Raw genomic sequence first — 18,350 nt, forward strand, 5'->3', positions numbered from 1 at the left:
AAATGCACTTGCAACATTATCAAGATATGTTGACATTACCAAGACACAAACAAGGGTTATGTAAATATTGTAATTTCACTACCTTACATGAACACTGCTCTTTTAAAAAAAAGAGATTTAGAAAGTACTGACTTCACAAAACTACATAAAAAAACAAAGACAATAAACAAACACAAAAAAATTCCAAACCTACCAGCTGTAGGGATGTCCTGAAACTTTTCTTCCACTAATATATATCCGAACGTTTTCCAGCCCTTTTCTATTATAATTTCTTCCTGTTCACTTCACTACTCTCACTGCAAAGTTCCACTCTCATCTTGCATGCAAATCATTTCCCTGACTTGAGAGAGAGAGAGACCAGTGGGAATGAAAGGATGACAGAGCGATGGTAGAGTGGAGATAATAGGTTGGAAGACAGGCGACCAATGGGCCCGGATCCTAATGTAAAATCAGGACAAACCAATGTGACGTGGGCTGGTCAGACAGACAGACAGACAGACAGAGAGACAGACAGGCAGACAGACAGGCAGACAGACAGGCAGAGAGAAAGAGAGAGAGAGAAGGCAAGACGAGATGGCGTAACACACAAGAAAGAAGCCGTGGGAGAGAGACAGCACCCAGAATGAGCTCATAAACATACAGAGAGACAGACAGGGAGAAAGAACAAGAGATGGAGAGAAAGAGATGTCACAATGGAAAGACTACAAATCAGAGAGAAAGACACAGATGCAGAGGGAAAAGGCAAGGAAGGAAGGATCTGACTTACCCGGCTACCGCTAGTGGCATCCTTCGCGCAGTGGCTCGCAGACACCACACATACACACCCAAGCAATACAGACACACGCTGTGCTGCCGCTGAGACTAACCAAAAGCAAAAACAACAAAGAAGATGATTGCCAAAGCTGACTGGAATACCCAACAGCAACTGTGCCTGCGTGTATGTAAGTGTCTGTTAGAATGAGAGGCTGGAAGTGTGTATGAGTATGTGTTTGTGTGGGGAAGGGCAGGGAAAATTCTCCCTCTGCTTATTCACATCTATAAGCTGAACTGGTTACCTCCCCCCTCTCTCTCTCTCTCTCCCTCCCTCTCTCTACCTCGATTTCTCTCCCTGTATTCTCTATATCTCTCCATGCAAGCTCTGCATGTATGTCCTCAAAGTCTCTCTGTCTCATCCCAATAATGTACCCTCCCTTTCTCTTTTCGTTCTTATACATTTATTCAGGTCTGCAGACTGTCTGCTCCCACACTCTGCTCTTCCCCTGGGTGAAGAGAGAGGAGGAAAGAGAAAGAGAGAGGAGAAACAGAAGAGGGATGGGGGTGGTCAGTAAACCACTCGGAACATGTGCAGTATGTTTGTTTCAAATGCATTTTGCAAAATTTCTGGCTCAAATACAACACAAATAATCAGTAGTTGATATTTTAGAATGCATTGTTAACGTGATTATTCAGAGAAGCTCAACTCATGAATTCAATTCTTACTAAATTCATTATTATTGACGAATGAACATAATAATTTTAATGTGAAATTAATTTAAATCAATAATGACTTGTTTCTTCTAACAGTCTAAAATGTTCAGTGTTCTTTGCAGTTTATGTATATATATTTATTGTTCTCTTGTATATTTTGTGAATTTTGCAGTTTCAAAACCCAATCGATCATTAGTTTCCTATTGATTATTTTTAATATTTAATATAAAAAAGTAGCCAATTTTTAAAACGGCTTCAACATATAAAGACGTACATTAATGACTAGTTAGATGGCAACAGTTTACTGACTCTAAGCTCTTTGAAATAATGTCACCACCAGAAGAGAAAGGCATTCTACATGCCCTGGTAGGTTGCCTTCCAGCATGATTTAGTAATGATAATGCCAATCAAGTACAATTAATGAACCAAACAATCTCCACCGAACAACTAAGGCAGATGAGCATGATAACAAAAGTGATGTTTGTGGGGATGGTGACAAATATGGAATGGAATATTGTATATAGATAGCTAGACAGACGGACGGACGGACGGACGGACGGACAGACGGACAGACGGACAGACGGACAGACAGACAGACAGACAGACAGACAGACAGACAGACAGGGGGTCTTTTTCCAGCACTGCATTCTTCTGGTCACAGCCCCAAGTGCACTCCTCACATCCTCTTCAGTTTCTTGTATTTCTTCTTCCGGTTATTGGTGTTAAAGTCTTCCACATCTATCACTACAGCCTTCTTGTCTACTTTTTCCTCTGCCTCAATGTCTGGCTGGTTCATCATCACCTGTTAGTCAGCCAGTGTCCCATAGGATCTCAGCATGGTCATTCTTTACAACCTTTGGAGGTGTGTCCCACTTTGATCTTAGAATTTCCAGTCCAAACTTGGCACAGGTGTATTTTTTACACTATGCAAGCTCCTTGGTTCTGACAGTCCATGTATGCTTTACCTTCTACAAACTTACACCCTGCTGTTATGTGCTAGATTGTTTTAGGGGCTTCTTTGTGCACATCCTGCATTCTCAACTTCTATTGCTCTTGCACAAGAATGAGTACAAGAACGATAGAAGTCACGATCTATCACATCCTGCACCTTGGTTCTAACCTGGTGCTATCTTTCAGTTGAGGCCTTTTTAGCCATTGGTAGGATAGCCACTTCCTCAACATGGCAATGGCACGTGCTTTGTAGGGGCTTGTCTTCCCATGTCGGTTCCAACTGTTCTTCCTCATCTGGTTTCTGCTACCAGAGGTAATCATTTAGCACCTAGTCTCCAAGGGTAACCTTTCTGTACTGACATATCCTATCCACCTGGCTAGTTGCTCTGGTGGTCACCTTGGCTTCCCTCTTTCGGCTTGGTGTACAACTTCAGGGTGCTTGACTTGAGGTGGAAATGTGTATTGCCTTAGTCTATGGAGATATTTGGCTGGGGCCGACATCCTAGTAGCCTCCTCAAGGGTCCCATTTGCCTGCACAATCGCAGGGTACTTGTAGCTGTCCTAGATATCTGCATTGTTTTCATCTGGTAAACTGACTCCCTATGCTCCCTATTGCAGCCACTGTTGCCCAAACATGTTGAGACAGAATGATATTCTGACTTCATTGGTGTGGATCCTGCAGTGTGGGTCAGCCATATTTCCAGTCAGTACTCTGCAACGCCCACACTGGCATATGACCCCCAAAACAAAACGAACATCTCTCAAAAATGCCATGACCATGAGGGATAGTGTGCATGTTATAAGCATAATAAGTAATGTGTGCATTACATACAAAACTAATCTGCCTTTTGACAGTTATTTATTATGTAACAACAGGAACAACAGGTTAATATGATCTTTCTTTCTCCAGAAAGGACACATATTGCCACCTATTGTTAAGAAGAAGGACATTTTGCTTTTGGTTATTACATTTTCTCCACTGCATGTAAACGGGGAGAAGAACCAAATTCCAGTGAGATGTCAAAGTCAAATTTTGAGCATAGCTTGATTCATCTGCGACTGTAAATGTACAGTGCAAGTCGGTGTCTTGCTCATACTTGGCATGCAGCTTAATGTCATCCATGTATAGGAGGTGGCAGCTGCTTGCCCCAATTTGTAGTCAATATCAGCAGTGGGGCAGAGCATCACCTTGATTTACACTATACACACCATACACTATTTTAACTTGATTTTTGTACAATGAGCCTAAAATTGGGCTCTAGGTTTGTCGTACACAGCCATATGGAATTTTGTATGAAGGCTCTTCCTTCAGTCCTGTTGATCTTGGACAGCTCCAAGCACTCAAAGATCCACAAATGTGGAATTGAGTTGTATGAATTCATATATAGTTATGTAGTACTTGTGTCCCTATTGATTTCTTTATGTGCCCCATTCAGGTATTGAGACAGGTAGCCACATACCTAGGCAGCTACAGGGCAGCAGCATCAGCCAGTATGTGTACATTATCCCAGCTGTTCATTCATGAGCCTCTTTCCTGGACATCTGTTTCGGTGATGGTGACTGGTTCTTGCTTTAGAGGCTTCCAGCCATTTACCATCGGCGATATGCTACCAATGATGCTGTACTTTACTATATCAGTCTGCTTCCTTTGGTGATTGTGCCAGTGGCAATTGTCAATAGAGTTCCACTCACATCTTGTAGTAGATTTTCAGAAGTTACTCTGAAAAGGTTACCCCTTCAATCCAAAAAAATAGTGAACGTCCCTGCGTCCCGCAACACGTTTTTTTTTTGGCACTGTGAAAGGGTCAGGCATTTTGGCCCCGGGAAATTAGCAAGACACATTGCACCTGCAATATGAAAAGTGTCCAATATCTTTCTGCTCAATGACCATATGTGCGAGCCGGTCGCATTCTGATTTGGTCACTGGAAATCCCGTTAACAGAGGCTGATCTCGGAACAGAGATTTTCGCTCTGTTTTTTCAGTTCACAGATCAAATTTGTAGCCACACATTGTTTAATGGAAGGGCATACATGAAGTACATCAGGCTTGGGAGATCCCATCCTTCAAGGATTGTTTACATACAGCTTTTTATCAATTACAGCAGTGCACTGATAAGATCACGAGATCTGCAAGCTGGTCAGCTTATGCAGAAAAGAAGAGATTGGGCAGCAGATTTTAGGAACTGTGCAGGACACCGTTTTTATGCCAGTATTACCAGCCTGGGACACACTGAGTGGCTTATGAACGTTGCAAAGTAATATACGGAAACTCAGCACTGGCTAAACCTCCTGAGTGTCTCCAGCTCGGTAGCCCCTCCACCGTTGCCCTCTGTATCCTCTATGTTGTCAAGAATTTAAGACGGACAGACACATTATTTGCTGACATAAATTTGTCTTTGTCAAATTTGTCTAAACAGTCTTTAGACAGATTCTTCGGGAGTTACTGCTTTGCTTAGTAGCTTAATCACTCAAGGAATTCAACAAGTGTTGTCCATTTCAATCTTTTCAGATTAGCCACGAATTCAGATTAGCCATAAATTAAAGTAATGCTAGGACATTGTTCAATCTGTGCTGAGCTTTAAAACTTTGCCGAACTGACAAAATTGCAAAGTTCTAAACAATAATGCTGATCATAATAATTACACCACGGGGTCCCCAAAAAACAAAACAGAAAAAATGACAAACTACGTTTTTATTGCAAGAACTTTATATTTGGAAATTTTCTTGACATTAACGTTGGCTTTAATGGATTATGTGTCCATTAGAAATTGTCGGTGTTTCTAAGGAGGCAGCAGGAGTGGCTGGAGTGGAGCTGATGAAGCATGGAGATTGATAAAGATGCTAGGTCCGTAGCCAAATAAATCATAGCTTTTATGGCAGGATCATCTCTTATAACGTTGCTGAAGTGCAGATTAGCCATCGCCTCCATCAACACACTGTTATCCTCAAACCAATCTAGAAAGCACTCTACTTATGCTCTTGTAAAAACCATCAGTTGAGTTAGCCATACTTAAGACAGGAGTTTGTTGTTGCTCAGACACAGAGTGATATCATGCATAACGATACAGCTGTGATATACATTCATTACACCACACCTAAGAACCAATCCAACTATCCATGTTACTGGATATTACTCACCAGGGACTCGAAATAAACCATGATGATGTCTTAAGACTGTAGGAGAAAATGGAAAGGACAAGAAAGCATGCAAATGCACTGTGATGAGCAAAAACTTGGAGACCATTCCAGTTGCCTTTTGGGAAAGAGGCATTGTGTATATTGGTCAAGCTGCTGGCTGATTGCAGTAGCATTAACATGGTTTGTAAAAATGTTGATGACGCTTTAAAATTATGAATTGGAAATGTTTTATTATTAGTTGGAGATATTTGTACATACCGTATTTTCACGACCATAAGGCGCACTGTATTAAAAGGCGCAGTCTCAGTTATGGGTGCTATTTCTGTATTTAAAACATACATAAGGCGCACCGTATTATTAGGCACATGCTGAAAACATACAGTAAAAAATGACAACGGAAGTAAAACAGTGAGTTTCGACACATTTATTGAACAAAATATTCATTCTTCCACCACAAAACCATCAAAGTTTTCTGTATCTGAATTAAACAGCTGCACTATTTCAATGTCCAACATCCCGAATTCCTCTTCTTAATCATCTGAATCGGACTCACCGACCGGTTCCGGTTCGTTTACCGTAGTGCGCCCACCAAAGGCGCACAGCAGATTTTGGAACTCAAGGCGCTCCATATTATATGGCGCACTGTCAATTTTTGAGAAAATCTCAGTGTTTTAGGTGCGCCTTATAGTCGGTATTATAAATACGGTATTTCTCTATATGTGCAGATACTTATCCAGCATGCAGGATCCTAAGGGAGGCATGTGATTGGTCCCAATTTTAGTCACAATAAAGAAATATTAGCACTTCCATTTTTGAGCATTCTTAACTTAAGCATCTTTCCTAGTTTCCTGTTGAGAACTGATTAGCCCCAATATCGCTTTTATGTCTAATTGGATTATTCCATATTGCTGAAATATAGGTTACTGGGATTTACAGTAATATAATTCAAAAATACATTTTAAATATGCATGAAAAAGGCATAGGAAATTTGCTTGCAAGTAAGTGGGCTTGCAAAATATTTGCAAAGTCCAAACAGAACTTATTTTGTAAGGAAACGCAGAAGGAAGTTTGTGATGGAATACAAAGAATGTGTGAAAGAAAGGTTGGAAGCCTGGTGCCACAGGATGGATGAAGGCAGCAGGAGGTTGCATGTGTTGATGCTGCAGAGAGAAAATAAAGAATGAAAACAGAGCAGGAAAACCGGTGTGTTTTGGGACTATAGTGTAAGACTATAGTGAGTATAGTGTGGGAGAAGGTGAAGTCTTGTTGTTTAGTGGGACTAAGGGAGATGAGCAGGTGGAGTGAGCAGAAGAAGAGAAATAAAAGTGGCGGGAGAAAAAAGAAACATATGGGGGGGTTGCATTGCAGGTGCTCAGGGAGTCAGAGGGAGGAGAAATAAAAAGCTTCAATATACTTTTACAGCAGAGAGAGCGATTGAAAGAGCATGCACAAATCCTCAGGGAACCGCTTTACCTGCGCACACACACAAAACATTAGGAATGAGCTAAAGAATGTTGTATTAGTTGTATTAATAACATTCACAATCTAGGACTAATAGTATCCAATATTGGAGAAAATGCAAGATGTGTATTCTAACATAAGGACATGTGAAAAATCCTGGAGAAAAGTCCTGGAGATTGTGTCCAATGCAATGGAGTTTCTTAGCTTTCTACTGTAGATTAATGCATTTTAAACAGATGAATGAACTTTTTTTTCTCCTTTTCATCAGTCAAACATATCTAAAATAATTTGCCTTTGAATTTGAATTTGTTTTATTACTCCCACAGTAGTAAATTCTGAGCAGTCGCTCAGTCCCTAGCGGACCAGGCTGAGAGGCAGAGGGTTTTCAATTCAACCCCCAGTGCAGACAAAACATGGAAGGTGTTCTTGTAGTAGAAGAGTTGCCAGAACACTGTCAGAGCACTGCTGAGGTAGCCTTGGGAAAGGAACCAAATGCTGACATAGAGCCCTGCAATGAGCTGGCAACTCATCCAGGGGGGACCCTGTCTTTGGCCATATGTAGTAGGGATATTCTCCAGCACCTTCCCCCATCCCCAAAAGGGATAGAACGGTTACATTAATGAAATTCCCCTTGATGACAGTGATATATATACCGTATTTTCACGACCATAAGCCGCACTGTATTAAAAGGCGAAGTCTCAGTTATGGGTGCTATTTCTGTATTTAAAACATACACAAACATACACATCGCACCGTATTATTAGGCGCATGCTAAAACATACAGTAAAAAATGAAAACGGAAGTAAAACAATGAGTTTCGACACATTTATTGAACAAAAAATTCATTCTTCTGCCACAAACCCATCAAAGTTTTCATTTTCTGTATTTGAATTAAACAGCTGCACTATTTCAACGTCCAACATCCCGAATTCCTCTTCTTAATCATCTGAATCAGACTCACCGACCGGTTCCGGTTCAGCGTTGATTTTGTGAAAGCTCTTACAATACATGAAGATGGTATCATAGCCCATGCGTCTACAATCCACCCGCATATGGTGGCATAACTTGCCCGCCGCTGCCTCATAGTCTTTGTGAAGGAGTGTTCGCCTTCCGTCATCCAGCGCTCTCTCTGTTTCCGTGGCAGCCGAGAACCACAGTGAACGACGACTTCTCGTGCCCCATTGTGCATATCGCCACCGTGCCGGTCCCTTTTTCTCCACTTTGTGGGTCAAAGGGATGTTAAAAGTCAGAGGGATCTCATCCATGTTGGTGATGTGGCTGGCTGCGGTTATCTTGTCATGGCAGTAGGTGAGGAAGATGGCCACCCTCTCCTGGTAATCCGCTGGCAGCCGCTGCACAACAGTGGTCCTTGCGCGTATGGAGAGATGCCGCCTGCTCATGTATTGATCCATGTGCCTGCTGATCTTAGCCACTATTATGCCTGATGGGAGCTTCCATGTGGTGCTGAGGCAGGTTATGGGCCGGTAGTTGGACGGTATTGCGCCCTTCTGGGAGTCCTTCATTATGGGGACTGTCCGGCCTTGGGTTAGCCACTCTGGGTGCTCCCCTGATGTTAGCAGCTGGTTCATCTGTGCTGTCAGGCGTTCATGGAGTGCAGTCAGCTTCTTAAGCCAGTAAGCATGGATCTTATCAGGCCCTGGTGCTGTCCAGCTCTTCATTTTGGACACTCTTGTTTTGATGTCTGCTAAGGTGATGACTACTGGGTCTTGTTCTGGGAGTTGACTGTGCTCAGCTTGTAGATCTTGCAGCCATTGGGCAGTAGTGTTGTGCGTTGCCTCTGTCTCCCAGATACTCTTCCAGTATTGTTCCGTCTCAGCCCTGGGGGGCTCACAGCCCTGACTACCTGACTAAAGAGGTACACAAGAGAAGTAGAGAAAAGGAGAATAAACAGGGTGTTCTCCACCAACCCGGCAAAAGTCTACTCTCAATGGCAGGGCAACAAGATGACAACAGACCCCCCCAGGGCTGAGACTGAACAATACTGGAAGAGTATCTGGGAGACAGAGGCAATGCACAACACTACTCTCCAATGGCTGCAAACCCTACAAGCTGAGCACAGTCAACTCCCAGAACAAGACCCAGTAGTCATCACCTTAGCAGACATCAAAACAAGAGTGTCCAAAATGAAGAGCTGGACAGTACCAGGACCCAATAAGATCCACACCTTCTGGTTTAAAAAGCTGACTGCACTCCATGAACGCCTGGCAGCACAGATGAACCAGCTGCTAACATCAGGGAACCACCCAGAGTGGCTAACCCAAGGCCGGACAGTCCTCATAATGAAGGACCCCCAGAAGGGCACAATACCATCTAACTACTGGCCCATAACCTGCCTCAGCACCACATGGAAGCTCCTATCAGGCATGATAATGGCTAAGATCAGCAGGCACATGGATCAGTACATGAGCAGAGCACAGAAAGGCATAGGGAACAACACAAGAGGTGCCAAGCACTAGGACGCAGCACACCAACCTGTGCACTGCCTGGATTGATTACAAGAAAGCCTGTGACTCAATGCCGCACACATGGATAGTGGAGTGCCTAAAGCTGTATAACATCAACAGGACACTAAGAGAGTTCATCCATAACTCCATGAAGCTGTGGAACACGAATCTGGAGACTAACTCAAAGCCAATTGCGCGGGTGAGCATCAGATGTGGCATATATCAAGAGATGCCCTGTCCCCCCTGCTGTTCTGCATAGGCCTAAACCCTCTTAGCCAGATCATCACCAAGAGTTACTATGGGTACCAGTTCCGAAGTGGAACAACCGTCAGCCACCTCCTCTACATGGATGACATCAAGCTGTATGCCAAGAACGAGCGTGACATCGACTCTCTGATTCACCTCACTAGGATATACAGCAAGGACATCAGGATGTCATTCAGGCTAGATAAATGTGGGCTGATGGTATCTAGAAGAGGAAAGGTGATCACAACTGATGGGGTTGAACTACCTGAAGGGAACATCACAGATGTGCAGGACAGTTAAAAATACCTGGGGATGCCGCAGGCAAATGGTAACCATGAGGAGGCAGCTAGGAGGTCAGCCACAGCTAAATACCTACAGAGGTTAAGGCAGGTCCTGAAAAGTTAGCTGAATGGTAAGCAGCAAAAGGAAGGGGGCTGAGGACTAGTAAGTGTCCGAACTACTGTCCAGGAGGAAACAACAAGCCTCCGAGAGCACCGGTACATCAAGAAGATGGCCCCCACTGACCAACTGCTGAGTGAATGCCTCAGGCAACAAAAGCCCACCAAGGAGGAGGAACCTGAGGGGCTATCATGGAAGGACAAGCCCCTGCATGGAATGCCCCACTGACTGAAAGACAGCACAGAGGCACTACTCATGGCTGCACAAGAACAGGCCCTGAGCACCAGAGCAATAGAGGCCAGGGTCTACCATACCAGACAAGACCCCAGGTGCAGACTGTGTGGAGATGCCCCTGAGACAGTCCAGCACATCACAGCAGGGTATGCATGCATGCTAGCATGCTAGCAGGCAAGGCATACATTGAGCGGCATAACCAGGTGGTGGGCATAGTGTACAGGAACATCTTCACTGAGTATGGACTGGAGGTCCCAGGATCCAGGTGGGAGACACCCCCAAAGTGCTAGAGAACAAGCTGGCCAAGATCCTGTGGGACTTCCAGATCCATACTGACAAGATGGTGGTGGCCAATCAGCCTGACATAGTGGTGGTGGATAAACACCAGAAGACAGTGGTGGTGAAAGATATAGTAATCCCAAGTGATAGCAAAATCAGAAAGAAGAAACTCAAGAAGCTGGAGAAATACCAAAGACTGAAAGAGGAGATGGAGAGAATGTGGGATATAAAGGCAACAGTGGTCCCAGTCGTGATTGGGACACGGAGAGCGCAGTCCTAGGAACAGCTAAGATCCTGCGCAGAACCCTCAGACTCCCAGGCCTCTGGTAAAGGACCCAAGTCTGAATGAAGGAGGCACTGCCCAGGAGGGCGGGGAAGAGATTTTTTTATATATATATTTATGTGCATGTGTGTTTCATGAGGGGAAAAGGGAAAAAAAGAAAGAAGAGGACTACGGTTATGCTATTCAAGAATTCCAGGTGTGATATCAATAATTGTGGGTCAGGCAGAACAAAGCAATATACTTATGCACAGCAAAATGCCGTTTTCATGATTAAATACAACAGCTTAAGAGCATTCAAACATTCACACAAGACCAAAACAATGGCAGGAGTATAAATAATAGGACATATCTGAACATGATAGTCCTTGTAAAATGCAGGCACATCCGCTGATCCAAACACACTGAAACACATATACTCCTCACCCGCCCCCCCACATAGAGGCAAGACCACACATAATTTCATCCCTTCATTGACTGATTCACCGGCTGGCTGTCTCTCACTTTCTGTCTCTCTCTCTGTAGTCCCTAAATCCATGGCATATGACCTTCTCTGGGATAGATAAAGAATGTGCTTATCAGTCATGCAAATGAGGCTGGATTCATTTTCCACAACAGATGGCCCCATAGATAATGATGATGGGGGAGAGAAAATTAAATGTCTCTTGCACTGTGACCATGGCAACCGCTCCTCTGCAGCATAATATCAATAATAGGTGTTCCACATAATAAGGATGTCAGTCCTATGAATGAAAGCCTTCCAAACTGAGGGTGGGGGGCTCCATCAAAAACTTTGAGTGGGTCTGTGAGGACACTTTGGGAGGTCTGATAAAACTGTAAAAGAACATTATTAAGTGTGTGTGTGTGTGTGTGTGTGTGTGTGTGTGTGTGTGTGTGATACATTTTACATTTTGTTCTACATTCTGCATTTCATCCATCTGCCTTGGCTTACAACTAGCCATCACTTGCTAGCAGTAACAGAGACGAGGAGGATGCTTTGGTGCTGCTACCACCACTACCTTCAGCTGTGAGCCTGGCCCTGAACCTGGTGGTGCATTGCCTTTCAATTAGACAAGTGATCGATTCAGCGAGTGGAACAGAAATTTGTGTTCGACAATCAAAAGCTTGAACGGAGCTTTGTGCCTGGGCAGAAGCCAAATGTTTGCAATGGTGATTTCATTTTTGGCATACTTTTTGGGTTATTGCTATTATTCTATTATTCTGAGATGCATTTTTGAGACTCAACTTCCGATATATTATAGATTAACTAAAGATGAGGGCCAGTGTAAAAATGCAGACAAGGCTGAGCAAAGACAGTGCATTCATGGATTCCAGTACTCTAGAGGTGCAGAATAATTATCTAATTTGGCCAGGATAAATATGTCATATTTTAATACATGAAATAGGCACTTAGCCTTTATAAAACTATCTTCAATTGGTTTTGGTCTGTGTTTACTAACTCCAATAGTGTCTCTTTGTTCAGTAGCCTCATGGTATTTTTATTCCTCTTGTGTCTCTGGCAGCCAGATGCTCTGAATATGACTGCTCATTCAGTAAAGATGTCTAGGATCACTCATGACTGAACAGCTGTAAGATTCTCTTGCCAATTTTTTACTAGCACATTTTTGTGCTAGGTGTGTATTTGCTTTCAAACGTTCCTCTGTTGAAATTCATTTAACTGACTTTTTTGTTTTTGTAAACCTGTGTGGATTATTTGTCCACACTGTGATACATCACCCCCAACAGTGTGAAATTTCAGCCAATGTACTAGAGAGTTCAATTGGGGGTGCAAGGGTTCCTTAAATGCCACTGGTCTTGGGATTTTGTCATAAAAAGGACAGGTCCAGGTCCAATGAATGAAGCATGAAATGCAAGAATGAATGGTGAAGTGTGGGTTGGCAAACATGACTCAAATACCATTCTACACCCATCAGTCCAAGCAGTCTAAAACCAATGTTACATGTTACAGTGCGATACTTGCACTCATACTGTGAGATAAGCTGAAAACTAGCTATATTCAACTGTAAATTAGATCATATCTTTGCATAATAAATATATAGTAGATCAGTATTGGCACCCTTCCAGTATTTTTTTAAATTTTAACTGTTTAATGAATACAATAACCTCCGTGCTAGCATTATAGATATGATACTGTGCCCGTCACAAAATGCAATGAAAGTAACATTTGGAAAGCTCTACAAAATGCTGTACTCCATCATTAGTGCACTCTACAGGAGGGACATTAGTGCACTATACAGGGACATTAGTGCTCTATATAGGGACTTCCTCTCTTCCATGTTTCTCATTCTTGTCATGTTATTTGTATCTCTCTGAAGCATTTTTATAACTATGGTGACCAAGTGAGGGTTTCCATCTGCAAATAAACTTACAAAAAGATACAAGTGTGTTTCATATCATTTTGTTACTGGTGTAGTCAAAAATAATGTGAAATATTTTGCAAAAGTCTAGACTATTTGTAGAGATCTGTTTTGAAAAATGACCAGCAGAGGGTGTGATGTGATGGCTTCATCCTTATCATTATCTTATAACACCCCTCTCTGTCTCTTGCTTTCTCTTAAGAACATTTTTTAAATGACTTTAGTCAAACAGCACAGACTCACCAGCAGAACCAGCCATCCCTGTCAGTGAAATCATATGATGTTTATTGGAAGAGATGTTATGGCCTCTGTCAGAGTGTATATAACTCACTGTGTGTGCGTGTGTGTGTGTGTGTGTGTGTGTGTGTGTGTGTGTGTGTGTGTGTGTGTGTGAATGCTGGGATGTAGCAGACTGACTGATGAGGTCAGAGCATGTTCACAGGCGGCAGGTCACCTCATTTAGTGTGACACAAGCAAGACACACTCACAGAGATGCAAGAGACATGTAAAAGGGGAACATGCTACACACATCGAACTGTCAAACATTAAAACATTCACGCACAATAAAACCATTAGTCATTGTTTGACTATATCACTAAGAAGCTCTTAGTTTCCAGGAAATTGAAATTCAAATTCCTGTTTTATTTACACTTCCCTACAGGTCAATGTTTATTTATTTACGATAAAAACCTGGGCCGAAATGACATTTTTTATACTGCACAACATACAATTCACTTATTTTCAGTCAGTTACGTCATGCATATTAATATTTGTGAAAAATATTGTTTTAATCAACTAACTAGCCCTTTCTAACTAAACCTTTCTCAACCACAGTTTAATCATGCCAACCAATTTCCTCTCAAAAATATTTTTTCATGTGTTACTGAGACACCTGTCATCAATCAAATCGAATCAATCTTTATTTATATAGCGTCTTATAGAATCAAAATTGTTTCAAGGCGCTTTCCAGAGCCCCAGGGCCTAACCCCAGCCAAGCAACAGTGGCAAGGAAAAACTCCCCTTTAACAGGAAGAAACCTTGAGCAGGACCAGGCTCATGTAGGGAGACCCTCCTGCTGATGGGGGGGCTGGGTAGAGAGAGAGGAGAGGAGAGGAGAGGAGAGGAGAGGAAAGGAGAGGAAAGGAGAGGAGAGGAGAGGAGAGGAGAGGAGAGGAGAGGAGAGGAGAGAAGAGGCATAGAGCACAGAGCACAGAGCACAGAGCACAGAAACACACACAAAAATACACTAGACAGCGGGTCAGCGGGACCGGAGGTCGTCCTGCAGCTCCAAAGGCGGCGATACCTATAAATGAATAGAGAAAGGGGGGGGGAGAGAAGCAGAAAAACTACACAAGAATCAGCATAACTAGTCTGCTTGATGAGGAGGAGGAAAGGAGAGGAGAGGAGAGGAAACCATGACCCAGTGGGGTGACAGAGGCCTGTCAGGTGATCATGTTTCCGGACCCCGGCAGCCTTGGCCTATAACAGCATAGCTAAGATGTGACCTAATGATTAGACGACCCCCTAAGTATGATAATTTGTCTGTCTATTATAGTAACTGGAACTACAGAATTAGTAACAATAAGCTTTTTCAAAGAGGTAGGTTTTAAGTCTGATCTTAAAAGTAGCGATTGAGTCAGCCTCCCGTACCTGGACAGGGAGCTGGTTCCATAGCAGGGGGGCCTGGTAGCTAAATGCTCGGCCCCCCATTCTACTCCTAGAAACTCTGGGAACCACAAGTAGACCAGCATTCTGAGAGCGGAGCGGTCTATTGGGCTGATAAGGTATCACTAGCTCCTCCAGGTAGGATGGAGCTAGGCCTCTGAGGACCTTGTAGGTCAAAAGAAGTTTTAATTTTAAAAATTATTCTAAATTTAACGGGCAGCCAATGAAGCGACGCCATTACAGGAGTTATGTGATCTCTTTTGTCAATACCTGTCAGAACTCTGGCTGCAGCATTTTGGATCAACTGGAGGCTTCTTAAAGAGTTGCTTGGACACCCTGATAATAAAGAATTACAATAGTCCAGCCTGGAAGTAACAAAAGCATGAATTAACTTTTCAGCATCATGCCGTGTCAGTAGCTTCCTAATCTTTGTGATTTTCCTCAGGTGAAAAAAGGCACTTCTAGAGACTAATTTAATGTGTGAGTTGAAGGAGAGATTTTGATCAAAAGTTACTCCTAGATTCCTCACACAGAGACTAGATGTTAATGAGATACCATCTAGAGTGATCATATGATCTAATCTATCCCTGAGAGGTTCAGGACCAAGCACCATGACCTCAGTTTTTCCTGGGTTAAGGAGGAGGAAATTTGAAGACATCCAGGACTTTATGTCTTTAAGACAGGTCTGGAGCTTCACTAACTTCTCTGTCTCCTCTGGTTTCATGGATAAATAAAGCTGAGTGTCATCAGCATAACAATGAAAATTTATCCCATGCTGCCGAATAATGTTCCCTAAGGGAAGCATGTACAAGGTGAAGAGGATTGGTCCAAGTACAGAACCTTGAGGAACTCCATGGCTAACCCTACTGTATGAGGAGGGAACACCTTGGACATGAGCAAACTGGTATCTATCAGATAAATATGATCTAAACCAGTCTAGTGCTGTCCCTTTAATCCCAATCACATGTTCCAGTCTATGTAACAGGATGCTGTGATCAACTGTATCAAAAGCAGCACTGAGATCCAGCAGAACCAGCATAGAGACCAGTCTGATCTGAAGCTATGAGAAGATCATTAGTAACTTTAAGAAGTGCTGTTTCTGTGCTGTGATGAGCTCATAACAGTATTACTTCACCATAAAACACACCCAAAATATTGGTTGTATTCTCCTTTGTTTGTTTTTCTGTTTGCTCTGCAGCTGAGCTAACAAGGTACCATTTTGCCCAGGCCACTGGTATAGGCCAATTAAAGGGTGTGATCAGCCAGAACGCTTTAATGATGGCTGAGATGCTGGAGTTGACCAGCTTACAGGGAGAAGGAGAAAGACAGCATGCTGTGTGAGGGTCTGTCTGCAGCATAGTGGTGTTTTGGCTCAGTGGCTCCACTGCAGGCAGCTGAGATGATAAAATTAGTCTTTCTCTTTTTCTTTTGAAAGGAGAGAAAGGCAAGATACTTGCAGGAGTATCATTAAAGGATTGTGTGTGAGGGAAAGGCTTAAGAATGAGCATAGTTAACATTATCATCAAAATTAAATAATACTACTTTGACAAGATGTAGAACATGATATAACTGTTGCATGAATGTGCAGGGATTTGATAAATTAGAAAATGTTAAAAAATAAAAAAACCTGAGCTGCGATAAATATGTTGGAAAAATTTAGGAAAATACAAAGAAGGATGTTATCTTGCTGATGGATCCACAGGAAGTGTACATTAGATACAAAGAGTACATTGAAGAGCTACATGCAAAGTATGAGAAACAACACAGTTTACCAAAAGAAGAAGTGGAAATGAGCATGCATGATGTTGGCCGCAAGTTCTTAAAAGAAGAAATTGTGAAAATCCTAAAATTGGAAGGATATGTGAAGGTGTCAATGGAGTACAATGGTCCAATTAGATATTGGAATTAGCAGAAGGTGGCAGAGGAGTCCTGTTGCGCACTAGCCTCCCAGTGAGTTGGTATGATATGTAGTGATTGGGGTGAGCTCTTATTCAATGACTGCTGGGATAGAAGGGACTCCCTGTGACCCTAAATTGGAGTGAACAGCGGTTAACAGAAAGGTCTAATTGATAACAACATCGCTAGCCATGGTGTCAAGCTTGCCTAAGATTTGTACGCTTGTGGACCACCTGAAAATGCAGTCATCTGGACTCAGTTGAAGCATGTCTAGCCACCCTCCAAAGGAACACTGTGAAGCTCAGCACCACCTGGATGACATGGACAAGGCTCTCCCAGCTAATGATAGCTGCATTAAAGTAGAGCGGGTACATGCAAATAGCTTGTGGCTCCTTCAAACTAAAGTGGAGGGTGTAATGATAGGTTCAATATCAGGATTATAGAGGGAGAAGTCACCCAACTGAATTTGTCTCACAGCTGACCGTAGAGCTTCTTGGCCATGGCAACTTCAGTAAGCCCAATAAAATAGATTGAGCCCATCACAGCCAGATACCCAAGCCACTTGTCAATGACAGCGGATCATCGTCGCCAGAGTCCTTCACCAACAAGCCCAACTACAGCTTCTCAGTGAGAAGGTCTCGTTATTCCCTGATTATGCTGCTGAGGTATCATTATAGCACCAGGGCTTCAGTGCCATGAGGAAGAGGCCATTGGATGCCGGTATGAAGTGTTCCCTGTGTTTAGGTCATCAAGAAGGCCTTCCTGACAAACTGCATCTCTTTCAGGAGGCTGGAGGCTGCGGCGCTTCTGATTGGAAGGATGTAAGAAGAGTGTTGAGGACAGTGGAGAAAACCACTGGGGCTTCCCTCCATCCAGGACAATGCATAGAAGCACTGCTTATCCTGAGCGGGAGATGTCAGCAGAGACCCCTCACACCCCCACTGTATTTCCCACTAGCCTCTGGGAAGAGGTTCAGCCACATTCAGTGCAGGACCACGAGGTTCTGTAGAGCTTTGTCCCCCAGGCCATCAGACTTTTGAGCTGAAAACCCATCCCATAGGACTATCTAATCTGACAATTGATCAAACTTGGACACTTTTGAAAAATTCTGGTACCGTACAGTTTTTGTAATCCATGTAACCTGTACATTTTGCATATCCTGATATTGTAAAGTGTACTATGCATTCCAATATTTATTTGTAATTTACATATTTTATCACTGTGCTGAACCACATGCAATGAAATTTTATTCTGCACATTCCTGTGCTGAATGACAATAAAAGTTGTCTAAATCTAACAACAGAACGAAAAGTTTCACTATCCAGACGATATTGAATGCTTTGTGGAGACATTATCTGATAAATTATGACTACATATCACATACAAATAAAAGATATATATCTCCTGCAATTGATACATTGCCATTTTTTTCAGTGTGTGCCTCATTGCCGACTTGAGTGGCTTGCCAACCTTCTGCTGTCTCACCACCTG

At 42.9% G+C, this 18,350-nt stretch overlaps 1 protein-coding gene and 1 long non-coding RNA gene across 2 annotated transcripts in view; one reads left to right on the plus strand and one right to left on the minus strand.

Annotated features, from left to right (window-relative positions):
* myt1lb (myelin transcription factor 1-like, b) overlaps positions 1–886 on the minus strand; it is a 111,972-nt gene extending 111,086 nt beyond the window's left edge. The window contains 1 exon segment of the mRNA XM_029832549.1: positions 767–886. Coding sequence (XP_029688409.1) covers positions 767–786 — 20 coding nt within the window. The 5' untranslated portion in view covers positions 787–886.
* On the plus strand, positions 801–18,249 carry LOC115248766 (uncharacterized). Its single transcript, XR_003887508.1, has 3 exons — positions 801–941; positions 1,223–1,347; positions 17,645–18,249. It is a non-coding gene; the product is annotated as an uncharacterized lncRNA (long non-coding RNA).
* Positions 18,250–18,350: the final 101 nt, after the last annotated feature.

This window comes from Takifugu rubripes, chromosome 2, assembly GCF_901000725.2.
Source record: "Takifugu rubripes chromosome 2, fTakRub1.2, whole genome shotgun sequence".
NCBI lineage: Eukaryota > Metazoa > Chordata > Actinopteri > Tetraodontiformes > Tetraodontidae > Takifugu > Takifugu rubripes.